At 34.7% G+C, this 15,821-nt stretch overlaps 1 protein-coding gene across 1 annotated transcript in view; it reads left to right on the top strand.

Moving 5' to 3' along the window:
• The window catches only part of KCNH8 (potassium voltage-gated channel subfamily H member 8), a 192,345-nt gene extending 177,276 nt beyond the window's left edge, over positions 1 to 15,069 (top strand). Inside the window, exons 14-16 of the mRNA XM_080582696.1 lie at positions 556 to 662; positions 1,783 to 1,859; positions 11,768 to 15,069. Coding sequence (XP_080438822.1) covers positions 556 to 662; positions 1,783 to 1,859; positions 11,768 to 12,478 — 895 coding nt within the window. The 3' untranslated portion in view covers positions 12,479 to 15,069. The remainder of the gene's footprint in view (positions 1 to 555; positions 663 to 1,782; positions 1,860 to 11,767) is intronic.
• Positions 15,070 to 15,821: the final 752 nt, after the last annotated feature.

Raw genomic sequence — 15,821 nt, forward strand, 5'->3', positions numbered from 1 at the left:
TTTACATAGGTCTTTCATCTGTGATATATTGAATCTGTGATGTATTTGATTTGTATTTATTGTATCTTCGGCTGTGTTTTACAGAGATGTTGTCATAAATATTGTTCAGGCTTAGGCTCTGCCTAATTAAGCCTAATATAAGAGCGTGTTACATGCTAGGAGATTTAGACTTGATGAGAGCATAGAGAAATCATCTTTAGTCTGTGCTGAAGAAGATTACAGATTACTGTATGTATGGAAATTGAACTATATTCAATAAAAGCTTTGTTAGGACCTGTTATATATACCGCAAAAGTCACAACAATTTTGAAATTTCAGTTAGTAATATTTGACCTCAAATTCCTTCTTCTAATAGAAAAGGTAATCTATAGTGACTCACAAGATGTTGTAAGTGTAAAGCAATATTTTTTAGATTTCTCTAAATTTAATATCCTGTAAATTTCACTATTGCTTTAAGATGTGCCTTTTATGAGTAATTTTCACAATATATCTGTGAATGTGATGTCTGTGAAACGGTTTAGGAAGCTGTTCCCTTAACTCTGTTTTTTCTTACAGAATTGTTGACGGGATTGAAGATGGAAACCACAATGAGGAGAGCCAAACCTTTGACTTCAGCTGTGATCAGCTCCGGCAAGACTCCAGGGTATCTCCAACAATTGGAGGTGAATGTTGCTTGGGAAATCACTCTTCAGAGAAAAGAGTTTTCATAACTGCTTTTTGTACCCCTTTGTTTCTTTGATTATCAGAAGGAAAAGTCCTTACAAGCAGCATAAATTGATCTAACATGTATCTGTACTTTCAGTACTATTTCAGTACCACACTGAACAATGTGGAAAAATACAACAGGGTCCCTAAGGACAGTTGTTTTCCTACTAACAGTCACCGTAAAACAGCTTGCAAGGAGTAATATGTTTTCATGAATTATATTTTTACTATCGTAGGATCAGCCAGGAGCCTCATGCTCTGAAATTTTTGGACATGGAAGGTACTAAACACATGGACAAAATTTGATAACAAAACATTTTAATAACAATTTTTTAAAAACATCAAAAAATGCAATATGCAAACTTGTCTAAATTTTTGTTAAAAGGATATATACAGAGGCAAAGGAGTGTGGAAGTACTTAGTGTTTCAGAAGTAGGCATAGTGAAACCTTGAATAGCAAAGGGTTTTAGGCAGCCTTATATGACTTACACTCTGAAAAGATTGACAATATAGCATCACAAGGAATGCAACAAGTCAGCAAGAAAAAAAAAAAAAAAAAAGAGGAACTGTGGGGACACCAGTGGACTAATGCTGAAGTGACAAAACTAGTGCTGCTCAGATTGTTTCCAACATTTTCCTTCTGTAAGTAAATGTTCTTCATGTACTTGAGTAAACACTCTTCATATAGTTATATACCTTTTGCATGGAGGCCACAAGGACATTTTTTGTCCCTCTTGAAGCCAAACAAAAAACTAATAGTAGCTTACTTCTATCTATAATCTCTAGACTATTAACATGTCATACCATTGGCACCAGGGTTGTCAATTTCAGTCCTTTCAGATTGAAGAGATCACTTTCCTAATTCACACTTTTCTTAAACATTATAAAGTGAACATTAAATACAAGATTTTATTTTCATTTGATCCAAGTGCAAACTAGGTTTTAATTTAAAGCAATATAGAAGTACAAGATTACCATTGGTGACTATAGTCACCAATGGTAAGAAGTTATTATAAGAAGTTACTAAAAGAAGTTACTATACTTCTCTTATTTACATGCATTTAAATTATTTTTCAGAGGCTGAAATTGGTGCTGCAGTGCTTGTTATCAAAGTAGAAGAGACCAAACAACAGATCAGCAGGCTTAATAATGAGGTAATGGGCTTCTGTGGAAGTTGGAGCTTATTAACAATAATTCAAGAAATGCTGAAGAAAACTAAGCAAATGTGGGAATATGATAAATGTGCAATACAGGAGTTTGGAAAATTGGATGGGGTTCCTAAATTTAGGGCAGCTAAATTTTAGCTCTTCCAGTGGTTAATTTTCCAAATTAAAGATCTCTAAAAGTTTGTGTCACATGCTGGAGCTAAAATCAAAGTGAGGTTTAGTATAGCTAGATTTTGAATTTTCTTGGGATTTCTTCTCTTCTACATGTGCTTTTGTTTCTCTCTTTCCTTTCAGTCTTTCCTCAAGCACCTTATTCCAACTTTTCTTTCTGGGGAGTAACGCTATGCTTTTGGAGAATTTCCTTGAAAGAAATGAAATCCAGTCATTTTCAAATCACTTTACCTGAATCTAGTTAGAAATAGACAGAAGTACTTCCATTCATGCTCAAGAATGGACCTGTAGGACCTGAGGAATACAGGGCCAGTATTGCTCAGTTGTGCTTTCTATTCATCCCTCCAAAGAGTTTCAAACGTAATCTACTATAAATCTGACACTAAAGAGATGTTCTCTGTCTATACTCTTTATTTCCAGCCACTGCAATACTTCAGTTAACAAGATGAAAGCTTCAGACTTTAACTGCACAGTTGTATTGTAAGACTAAAATCTGTTCACAATATACTCAGTCTTTCAATATATAAAGATATTAGAGACAATTTCTTAAGAGCCAACTAGAGGAAACATTTAAATATATACTTTTTAAAGTCAAACCATACAGCTTTGTTTCTTTTTCCTAATCTTTTTTGTTACCAGAAATATCAAATTTTATTTTATTTTCCTTTCCATCTTGTGTAGGCTTAATCTAATTATACTTTATTTCTATATATGAAGTATTGGGCTTGTAAACCTCTTTTATCCTGGGTCAGGTTAACTTGGTGAGATAATTTACATGTACTGAGCTAAGAGTACAGGCACAGCTAGTTAGTTACGATGCATACATCAACTTGGTTGTATGTCAAACTGTTGAGTTCCGAACAAAGCGCCATGCCCTATTCACTGCAGATTTTTTACAAAGCTTGATCAAAGAACTTAAAGAGCATAAGGAGTGATTCTAAACTGGTATGGATTTAGATGTCACAGGTAACATCCTGGGGGCAAATCCCATAGAGACAGACAGTTATCCTCCAAGTCATCCCATAGATCAAAATATACATTGAAAAACTGCATCACTAGAAGACTGCTTAATTGCGTATTCTACATGGATATATATTCATGTATTCAAACATGCCCCACATAGAATGCACCTGAACTGACAGTACTGAGTGACTTGGCCCTTACCCAAATAAGCCCACAAGTAGCTTTGCTGGAATATACCAGCTGTCCTTTTTTTTTTTTTTTTTTTTGTGTTGTGTTGTTGTTGTTTCAACAGAAAGTATTGAACAGCACCTGTAGACCCTATGCTTCTTTTTTTTTTTTCCATCAGTTGGTGGTGATCATTAATGGAAGAATATGACCAATGTAGCAGCAGACTCTTTGCAGCAGTCAAAATACAGGCAGAGTTTGAAATTGAGCTTCTTTGTAAAATATGCAGACTCCTAAAAAGGAAAATATTGAAAAAGCAGGTCACAAGTAGCCAACAGCAGCACACATTGTCATTAATACATTTTCCAGTGGAAATCAGAAGTCAATCAACAAATGCAAAAATTCCTGCTTTCATGAAAGGCAATTGTATTAAAACAGTTCACTAGCTAGCTTAAAAACATTTCAGCTGTTTGTTGGGAGAACAAAAACATGTATCTTCCCATTCAGACTTTCAAGACAGTCTCTTGTTAGCAGAGCTGCCCCACAAACAAATCTATAAAAGAAGGCAAACCCAGCTCCACATCCATTGGAACTCATGGCAACATTTTAGGTGTATGATATTCACTACATAATGCAAGAGAAAATTCTTTTACCTAAGAATGGGGCTAACAGAAGACTGAGACTTGATTTCACTTCTCAGAGTTTGTTACATATTATCTTTAGGACCAACACATACAAATTTCCTTGAAGAAGGACAGGCACCAAAATCAGCTGCTCAGTATTGAGAGAGAGACTTCCACATGCTCCAAATTCCTATTCTGTAGCTCCACAGATTAGCTGCCTAGCCATTTACCCAGCTTCTTCATTCCCTAACCTAACCTCACTTCTCATTTTGAGACTGATTGAGAACTAAGCTGATAAAAAGGACTTTCTATCTGGTTCAGCACTGTAAAGTGAACTGGAATAGGACTACTAGACTTTCCTATTACAAATTCCCTAATAGAAAACTCCTACTTGCCTGTGGAAGCTGTTCCACTTAGTCTAAATAAACACTGAATAAAAAAGACACAACTTCAATCATAGTTCAATATGTGGCAGGTGAGAGAGTTTAGGTTCAGATTCTTGCTCCTGTAGAAATTCAGTTGTTTAAGCAACAGTTTCAAAATTCAGTGACTGAACACACAACAGAATGGTATACTTTCTTACTTGGAGAAAGCTTGATTCAAAAACCTACTCCAGATTATGCAGATTGAGAGTTTAGGAATAAGTCTTCTGCTGGACAAGCATGCATCCTTCCTTTGTGGAGATGTGTACACCCAACCTGGTCTTTCCAATGCATTTCTCTGCAAAGTCTATGTGTATCTAAACACTCGCCATTTCCTTGATACAATCATATTTAAACATGGAATTAAACTAAAGAACCCAGGAGTAAAAATAGGAAAATTAGATATTTTCAGATATACAGATGGCCGTAAATCTAGACTGGGGCACCTGTGGACCACTATCTCATTATCTGTGTCCTACTACACATTTAGTTCTCTATCATTTGAGTGCAACTGTATGGAAAGAGCACGGAAATATTTCCACTTTAAATCTTTAAATTAATATTAAAAAGAAAGAAAAAGAAAAGAAAGAAAAGAAAGAAAGGAAGCAGGCCAACAGACCACAGCTTGCCCAGTCAGCCCAGAGTACAGAGCACACAAACATGGCTTTGCATTTGGCCATGTAGAGATGCTGTCAGATGTCCAACATTATTCAGAAACCTGGATTTGTATGTATAAACAAGACATACAAAGAATGAAGCTAGGTTGACCCCTTGCTTAAAGGAGGCATTTGGGGACTGATTTCAAATTTTACTACATCAGTAGATTCCACAATTACAGTACTATATCGGTATAATGAGCAGACTATTCACATTACTCCCATTCGACTGAAAAACAAACAAACACAAGGAAATATAAATTGGGTCAGGTTTTATACTAGAAAATTGCCTTCTATGTAGCTGCATTTTGGAATACTTAGTGGAAATTCAGCTATTTTTAATTTTAGTTTTTTTAGTTGCAAGTGCTTAAAATATTCTAAGCGTTTGACACTTATTCAGATCAGTGAAAATGTATTCATATGGATATTTCACTTTCATCTAACAAAAGGGACAATCCTGACTAAATGATTATTTTCCAGATCACCTAGAGAAATTTTATAAATAGAATATTATAAAATGTATGTTGCATCCAGCTTCTAAAAATCAAACTCGTTTTCTTCTCTGGAAGGGCAGGAAAAAAAAGCATATACATTTGCAAAATATCCTTCAATAAAGACAGATGTGGCAAAAAGTGAACTAATGACATTTACTGATGATGAAAACTAATTATGATCAATCTACCCATTTTTTATTTTAACTATGTCCATTTATCACAAAAGACAATATATAAAGCCTAGAATTATTTGTGTTAAGAAATAAAAGCTTTCTAAATCACAAACACAAATTAAACATGCTTTTTGGTCTGTTGATATTTGTTCAGGTAGTTTTTCCTTTAATCATACATATTCATATTTCTTAAGAACTACTACGTTGCTGTTTTCTATACCTCTTGCTTTGACGAGTGTAGAGTACTTTTTCTTTTTTTCTTTTAGTTTTAGCTTAAAAGCTGTAGACAGATGATGGTAACAAAAATGGCTGATTCTTTAAAGCTTGGGGGAGGAGAGTATTTTTTTTATTTTTTATTTTAAAAAAAAAAGCAAGACATAAGGTATCCATAAAGTATCTATAGGGCATAAGGTTTATATGTTGTAGTATCTCTTTTGCATTTTTCCTTACTGGAAATGCACCTGAGACATCAGCAGTGCAAGCAAAGAGGTATAAAAATTAACCGGGGGCCAGAAGCTGATCTGAGCAACAATAACAAAAATATTACTACTATGATAGGAGATAACCATTACACTGTTAACTCTAATAGGCATTTCAAAACCTTCCTGTATCAAAAAGATCTATTTTCCTAACATCTAAATATAAACCTCTGTTGACATATGAGATTATCATTTTCCAGAAGATATAAGAAAAAGCTGACTGCAGTTCTCTGTCTAAAACCAATTTACACTGGAAACATATTGTTCCAGCCAATCTCAACAAATGCAATTCCTTCAGACTTTCTTTGCTCGTCACATTTTCTAAGATTCCTTATTAGTAGAATTTTCATTTGAATTGTCTTTGGTTAGATTTTTTAAGGCTCTTAGAAAGTGTGTGATCCTAAACTGCACCAGCCTAAGTAGTTCCCAGTAAAGATAGCCCCCTGGCCTGTGTTGAATAATAATAATAATAATAAAAAGCTGATGATACATTCTGGGAGCATGATTAAAGCATGCAGCGTGTGATACAATGACACTCCACAGACCCTTTTCTGTAATATCCTGCATGGGCAGAATATTATATTTATACTCATGGTTCTGACATTTTCTTTTCAGCTATGATGTTTAACATTTACATTTGTTGAATTTCATATTACTAATATTTAACAGTGAATGTGCACTCCATTTAGCCATTAAAAATAAATATAAAATAAAAACAGGTTGGGATAGACAGCTAAAAAGACTATCTTGAAATGTCCTAAAAGGACAACAGTATGTTTATTGATCATAAACCATTCTGGTCATGAATGAATCTAAGTTACAGTGATTGTATGCTGGTCATATCTTCTTAGCTGGTTTAGCAGAATGTCATGATTACATTCTTCAATATAACTTCTGAGTAATCTTCTGACGAGGTATATATTACATTACAATTAGAGAGAATTAGATCATTTTACCTGTTTCACCATGTGCTATTCTTGAGAAATTTATGGTTGTCTGTTTTCTTTTGGCTTATAGAAATTGCTTAGCATGTTTTCCTGATAACATATGTAACACCTCAGTTGTTCTTTCAAAAGTAGACATTAACTGCTTCTCTTCTCCCAGTCAAATGGGATTTCCGTGATCCTCCATTTGCTTTCAAAGTAACTAGTTGAACAGAATTTGCTCTTGATAGTTTCTGAAGTTCTTGAAGCAGTAATTTTCAAAGCTAGTTTTCTTTGTGCACCCATCATGACGACACAGTACTGATTCTATGCCATCCACATCCAAAAACAAAGAGCCATGTATTATTCAAAGTGCAGTCTGGGACCCCTTTTCTAGACTGAATTTTATAGGAGTGCTGTTGACTTGAATACATTTAAATTATCAAGGCTTTTATACTTTCCTGTTTTGTCCTCAAGTTATTTAATACTAATATCAACAGTCTTAGTGTCCCAATTTACTCAGACAGACTGGTTACCCCAGAACTACAAGAGACCTGTCTAGCAAGTAGGCAGAGAAACCAGCAAATTTTTTGTACTTCTACATGATAAGGCAAATTTCAAAAGCTTCCAGATTTATTTCACTGAAACTGACTCTTCATATCATTGCACAATTCCCATATATTTAATCTGAACTAAGACTAGATGCATTGCATTGTTTTTTCTTCTGCAACTAACTTAATTCCTAAAGTGCCATTAGGTCTGAAATGTCTGTCACCATTGCTATTATGGTGACTTAGAAGCTGATGGATGATCAGTGAAAATTCTGCCTCAGTTCCATTCTCATCTCACTCATTCAACAATGCACTTACTGGAAAACAGACTATCACCAGCCAGTTAATTTGGGCCTCAAAGGCAACTCATTCTGACTGAATGTCTCATCAACTTTATGAAGCACTAGAATAAAAGAATCAATGAAATACTAAACAGAATAGCAAAGCTGCATCGACAGTGCAAGCAGCCAGCTTTTCCGCATTGCCAAAATGCATCTTTGATTTCTCAAGAAGCAAGTTTTCTTCTTCACATCTTTGAGTTGAGTGTTCAGAAAGAGTCATGGCAGGAAGACATCTGGGTGAAGTTTGAATTGCAAAGACAAATAAACCACAGAGATTAAAAATAGCAATGTATTCTACTAGGCTTCTAATCGGAAAATGAAAGCTTATTCCAGACCACTCCAGGAACATTGATGAGAGAGAGGAATTTTGGTAGAAAATGTAACCAAAAATTTTTTTAAATCAAAAAATTACATGATGGTATATAGAATGAAAAACAAAGAAATCCATTTAACAAATTTTATTTAAACTAAGTAAAAATAATCATCACCTTACATTATATAGAACTTTTCATCACTTATGGAAAGGCTTAAATACAGTCACCTTGAGTCCTACTTAACTACATGGAACAAAGTATCCAATTAAAGTGCACAACTGTTTAATACTGGTAGTAAAGGAAATTACTCTTTCTACTGAAACTGTCAAAGTAATTTGGAAATGCAAAATACAACTACTAAAACTTATATTGGTTAAAACATCAGAAAACATTGTTATTAAAGTTCATATGAAAGAAGGAGAAAGAAGGAGAAGGAAGAGAAGAAGGAGGAGGAGGTGGAGGAGGAGGAGAAGGACAGGGGAGGAGAAGGACAGGGGAGGAAGAGAGAGAGAGAAGAGAGAAGAAAGAGAAAGAAAGACAAAAAAAAAAAAAAGACTGTTCTTTTAAAATATGTTTTGAAAAATACAGTTTCTTCAAACTCTGCTAAAAAGATACCAGTGCATCGCTTTTGACCGGCCTGAGAAGCCCCTGTTGATAATTTAAGCTCAAGCTATATAAATCCCAGTTTCTATATCAGGAAACATTTCAGTATCTTTTTCAAGTCCTAGAAACTCTTAAGGCAGCATTTCAAGTATATTGGGGATCTCACAGATTAATTTAAAGCTCTATGCCTAGCACAGGGGGAACCGCTTGTAGAGCTAGCTCTATTGCCTAGCAATAATAACTAAATGCCTGAAAAAATAGCCTTACCAGCACACAAGGAATTAGCCTTTTGTTCAGGAGGAATCTGTATTGTCTCAGATTTTTGTTTCATAGACTTAAAATTTCTTTTGCTTTTAGTCCCTGTTCTTTTTCATTTTCTGAAGCGCTGTGAAATTGTTAACATAACTGATGTAATGGTTACCTTCCAAACCAAGCCATTCTATGATTATTGGAAGTTTAATCCAGTAAGATTAACAGTTTTTAAAATACAGAAAATGTTTTAAACGATACAGAATATGACATACTTGCTTTGTCTATGTGCCTAGCACTATTTGTTGAAATAGAGTGTACTAAACAGTGGTCAATTTCTAATGAAGTTTGGTATAAAACCTTTGGGCATTACACTGTTGTACTACTGGAAATTATTAAAGAATACATCAAAGGCCAGTTCATAAGGTAAGCACATATGACCGTGCAAGAGCAAGTTTATAAGAAGACATCACTCTAAGAGCTATTTTGATATATCAAAAATAGTATCTGAGCACTAGAACAAGTTATAACTAACACAAATTCATAAATGCTACAACTACTGAAACAGATTTCTTTTTTTTCTGTATTGTCTCAATGAACTGGGAAAAGAAACATGTTGAAGGATAACTAAATTTTTTTAAAGTCTTTATGTAATCAGAAATGGAATAGAAAAAAAAAAGAAAGAAAAAAAAAAGACTAAACCAAACAAGCTATTTTAAAGTTATAGATATTTTCATACAGCATTCATAATTTGGGGAAGATGAATATCAGTCTTCCTATGTTCAGTACTGCAGAAATCTCAGAACATGTCTCCTTCCAGTCTGACAGTACCAAGAATCTTCTCTGGCTCCACAGGAATCTTGTTCACAAATCACTTTCCTAGCATATTATAATCCCTCACATGAACTGAAGTTGAAATGAACTTGCAAGCATTCAAAGCCTAATCTCATCTGGCAGAAGGAGATTTCATGGTTATTTTCCACCTACTATATAACTTAATGATTAAGTAATGAGACAGAGGGAGAGCTGTAGAAAGAGAGGCAGAGGGATTCTGTAACATGACACATAAAAACCTTCTACCCCTAAGCATCTTTACTCCAGGGGCAGTGCAACTGTAACAATAAACAGCTGTTAAACAATATAATGGGTTTGAATTCTAAGCTCAGAGAAATGAATGGATGTATAGAAGCTGTATGGGAGATTTCTACTTTCCTTCTAAATTAGGTTTTCTTTATAATTCTTGTGTTTGCAGTAAATACCAGTGGAAGATCATAATGCAGCCATGCCCTGCCTGAAATATCTTTTCAGTAGAATTTTTTGGAAATGTGTTCTCAGGAAAATGAAAATTTTATTTATGATTACATGAAAACTAATTTGTGTAGGACACCTAATTGGTACTGTCTTCTCTTCAGGGCAAAGAAAGGCCAGCTGAATTAGACTTTTTTAATTTTCACAAGTGGTTTAGCTTTCTGAAGATAATTGTGCAGTCATGCTTTGTTTTCAACATCTTATCTTCACTAGTATCACTATAAGAAATTCTAGTTTAACAGTAGAGAAAGTGGTTTCACCTAAAATAATTATCTATCATGGAAACAAAGTTCATTTCTGTCTCTCAATAGGCCTGTTTCTCTTTAATAAAATTAATTGGCTGATTTTGACTTCTTACAATTTTTTTCCTTACGAAGGAAATTTGAAAATACAAACACATTTGAAGTGATCAGTTAAGCTTTTTATGTCCCAAAATGTCCTTATATTGTCCTAAAATGCCCTTATATTGTCTTAAAGAATGTTCCCAGTAGAGTTCAGATCTCTGTTTACTCTATAACACAAATTCAAAACATGTGAACTTGATCCCAGCTTGAAATAGCGGTTTTGGGGAAATTAAAGCCTTCATGTAATTCATGTAATAAGTTGTGTGATAACAGTTGTTTCAGCATTAGGGAAAAAAAAAATAGAAAATACGATTCTTTCTTTTGCACACACACAACGAAGTAATGTATGCTGCAGATCTCTCTCTCTCCCTTTGTTTTATATACTCTATTTTTCAAGCAGAAAGATAGCTATATTGAAGCAAGCTGTTTCATAGACTTTCTTACTGTTTAAATATTTAGCAGTAACAACTTGCTTTTAAAAATTCCAGTTTCAGTTTTAAAGTCAGTATGAAAATCACCAAATACTTTAGTTTGTTTGTTTATTTTTAATACTTGTCCACCAGACTTTCATGTAACTACTACTTATCGTTGGCAAATTCAGGCATGGGTCTCTTATTTTACTATGAAGATGGCAGCATATTTCACGAATATTTGTAAATGACTTTTCAGAAAACCTAATATTTATATCATTTGTCAGTATAAAACTACCATCTCTAAAAGGTTGATGCATTAAAATATTTAAAGATTCATCAAGAAGCAAATATCATTGCCACTGGAAATCATCTTGGGTCTAACTTGAAGCCATTATTTATAGACAGACTGACATTTAAAATCTGGTGAATTCAGCCTATAATATTCCTGTATATGTTTTTGAGTTGTTTAACTATTTCAGTACTCTGCAGATAGTGTAGCACGTAGCTGTGGAAAGGCAGATGGATTGACTATTAAATTAGGGTGTATAAATGTATTAGAGTTTATCTCCTTAAAATAAAGATACTATACTACACATCAAACCTGATGATGTTAGAAGGAAAATAAGATAAAATGTATTTCAGGCATGATTATAAAATGTATACTGCATAATTTAATATTGAGTTATTTTCCCCTGATGTAACAGGTGACAACCTTAACTCAAGAAGTCTCACAGTTAAGTAAGGATATGAAGAATGTGATGTACCTTCTTGAGAACCTGCTCACATCCCAGAAGCCACCAGGGTTCTGCACAATGCATGGCATATCTCGGAGTCCGACTCTGGAAAGCCTGCAGGCTCGAATGGCTTGGACTCCACGTCAACCTTGCACACACATGCAAGCCGGGAACATTACTTGCACCAAAGCACAACCCTGCCACAGTAACACGTTATGTGACATTTGGAATACAGACCTATCCTCTGTAGGCAGCAGCCCCCAAAGAACTGAACCCAACCTTCAAAATTCTACAGACAGTGAATTTTACTATACACCGGGCCTTCACAATTCACCCTCCCAGTATCAGGTAATTCAGAAAGATAACTTGCAATTTTTAAGATGCACCTCTCCCCATTCAGACACTACCTTGACCCCTCTTCAGTCTATTTCAGCAACTCTTTCTTCTTCAGTATGCTCTTCATCAGAGACATCATTACACCTCGTGCTGCCCAGCAGGTCTGAGGAAGGTAGCTTTAGCCAAGGAGCAATCAGCTCATTAAGCCTGGAGAATTTGCCAGGATCATGGGACCTTGAACGAACAGCTGGAGTAGTTTCTGCACAGACCGCAGATTTCGCGTTAGACATTGTGACAAGCACAAGGGATATTAAAGATAAAGATAACCAAGCCATAGATGTATAACAAGAAAGAGTAAAGTGGTACTCAAAACATGTTCTGCAGCTGCCAGTTTTAAATGTAGAGAGTACCACATGACTGCTTTGTTTGACCTTTTCTCTGGTGATCAAGGATACTTACAAAGGTGAAAATTCAGTTTTATAGAAAGTAAGAAAAGGTATTGCTGGTTCATACTATAGAAAAAATATTCTAGATTCTAGAAGCATGATGAAAAGCATTTTATATACAGATATAGCTTTCTGGTCTGTTTGGCAGACTGTTGTGATAGTCCAAAGACCCTGAGGGTCAGAGCAGCTGGAAGTCTAGGACAAAAGAACTGTCATGGGCAGCATTTATTCATCGAAGCAAAGGTTTTCACTGAGTGTCTGACTGTTGTTCCCAAACAATATCCATGGCACCGTTTGCTTCAGGTGATCGTGGGTCCTGCTGGTCTGTTTGTCAGTTCTGTGAAGGCAAAGGGACAATTATCGCTGCATGTCATCTAGACAATCAACCAAACAGAGCTGGTAGAGACTGGTTAGTTGTTGCACGTTATTTGTCATGTAAATTAAACCTCTTAATTTATCAAAAAATACTATTTTTATATACTTGGTATGAAATATGTACTTACAAATTATTTAAAATATTTATAATGAGAGTAAGAGTTTGTTTTCATTTTGGTAAAAGCTTGCAGTTTTAACAAGAAATGCACTACCATCGTGTATTAGATCAAAAATACTATTTATTGTTAAAATTATGTAGTTTACAAATTGATTCTTTTATGTGCATGCAATTTGTAATGAATGTATTCATGCTGGTGGAATACAAATAAATTAAGGTATTATTTTATTTAAAAAAAATAAAACATCTGGAATGTTGTGTCCTATGCTAAGTCATCCATCAATAGTTTAACTGTGACATGTTATACCAATAACATTCAGTATCCTCAGATTGTCTTATTGCAGTATTAAGTATTAAGACTAAGTCAATGTTTTATTATGCAGCCCTGTTTGGGGATTTTATATTTGGAGAAGAAAACTAAGAGGGATGAAAACTATTGAGTAAATTGCAAGAGGAATATTAAAGGAGAAAAATAGTAATGGTTTAGTCAGAGTTAAAAGAAAAAAAGTTGAAATAATTATTTGATGATTTTTATTTATATACCTAAGAAAATTGTTTTGACCTTTAGACAAAACAAACAAACAACAACAACAACAACAACAACAGGTTTGGTAAATTATTTAGTCCAGAACATGATTTAATGCCCAAAGAAAATTTGAAGTTTTTTAATTATTATTATTTATTTAATGTATTAGAAACCTACACTGTTACAGTGTAAACAGAGCAACTGCTTTTCATTGGGATTTTGATTTACGTATTTAAAGATGCACAGTATGCATCATATTTGCATGTTCTTCAGCAAGCTTTCTAAAAATCATGTTCACAACTCATAACAAATGTTTTAAAATAAAGAAGTAAACTAAATTGCATTTAATAATTAATGGAAACTGGTGATTGTAAACTTTTAAGCTTTTAAAACTTTTGCAGAGCACAGACTTAACTTCCTTCTGACTTTTTTTCTGAAAGCTTCAAAGACTAAGTTCATTGTTAACAATGAGATGTGCACAGGAGCACAAATCCCAGCTTATACACTGCCTGACTTGTGTCCTTTCACATTCTTTTTCCCCTTTGGTACAAATTAAGGACAGTGTCATCTTTCATTCTGAGCTGCCTGAATTTTGTCACTGTGTCTACGCATCAACATGACTGTTTATATATATGGTTTCTTATTGTTCCTCTATTCCAGTTTTTAATTAGATTGCAGTTACACAGAGAGTTGCTGATTGAACAATACTTATCCCAGAAATTAAAAAATTAATAACAAAAACTAGTAAATACAGGTATGCAGTATTTCTGCAAACACACATTATTCTGTTCTTCCACGGAGTCTTAAAGGAATGGAACATCTTGGCCCACCTTTAGCAATCTTCTGCCATCATCCCCACTGTCATGCAGGACAAGAGGATGGGTCTAGAGGGACAGAAGTCAGGAGCTGCGCTACATGGGGCAGCGGGGATGACATCCAGGCAGAGAAGCCAGGAGCTGGGTGGCAACATGGCAGAGCCTTCTGCCCTCAGACTTTTGCCTTAATGAGTTACACAAGCTAAGCTAGGCTCACCATTTCCCAGCTGTTGACTGGAAGTGCACAAATATACTATTTGTCTACCATGCTCTGTTTTTAATATAATTTAATAATTCCCTTCATATGTATATGTATTGTTTATATATATAAATTGAGAGTGGTGTTTGCTTTCTTATTTCATAAGCAATACATAAATTCTTTATAAATATAAATGCTAGTGGAGTGAAATTAAGTTTGGGTGTTTTGTTCTGGAGTGTCTACACCAGTTTTATTTAAAGTTTAAAAACAACAGTGAGGAAAAAAAGAAAGAAAGAAGAAGAAAGAAAAAAAACCACTTTGCATAAATAGCTATAGCTTTACCACTGTACATTTTTTTCCAGAAAAAAGAAAATGTACATGCAGTAATTGAGAAGTAATAGCACAAGGAGGTCTGTCCTAAGCAGTTTCTTGTTTCTGCAAGTGTCAAATATATCCTGAAAACGCTGAGAAATGCTATGCCATTTAGAATAGTTATAACATCAAAGAACATACATGGTCATTAGCTGGACTCCAGAGAGTCTGTAAGATGGCACCACGCATGTGAACGTGCTGCATCCCAGAGAAACACCCGGGGGACAAGAATAGCACAGGACATGTTCATTCCTGGCTGATACCAAGCAAGGAATAAAGGCAGTCAGCAAGACCAGAAATCTGGATTTGAAGGGCAGTTCAACTTTAAATTCCCAGACGCAATCATATTATGAAAGTCTCCAGAAAAGAAACCCACAGGCAGCTTCTGTTCGAAGATACCTGGCAGTGAACCAACATCAGTTCTGAAGGCAAATTGGCAACTCATAGGGACAAATGGGAAAATATGCATTTTTGGAATGGCACAATATTTCCGGGAGACAGGTAAACACAGTAGTTCTGTAAACAGCATGGCCATGAAAAATTTCTGTATTTAAAGCAGCAAACACTGTAATATTCAAGTGTTACCCTCAAAAGGTGCTCATTATGAACATCAGTGCAAGTATCCTTTACCCTAACATCCAGTAGCCCAGCTGAGACAACTTACTGTATTCCTTTTTGCACTAAGCTTCACACACAAACACACACACACACGCACACAAAGAATAGGGAAATATATATATATATATAATTCATTTTTCTCTCAGGATTGTTCTTTCCATGGTATTACTTTACTCCCTAAATCTGCTACATTTTCTTTCTTGCATTTTCCATTACTGT

This window comes from Anser brachyrhynchus (assembly GCF_964034855.1).
Source record: "Anser brachyrhynchus genome assembly, chromosome: 2".
Classification (NCBI taxonomy): domain Eukaryota; kingdom Metazoa; phylum Chordata; class Aves; order Anseriformes; family Anatidae; genus Anser; species Anser brachyrhynchus.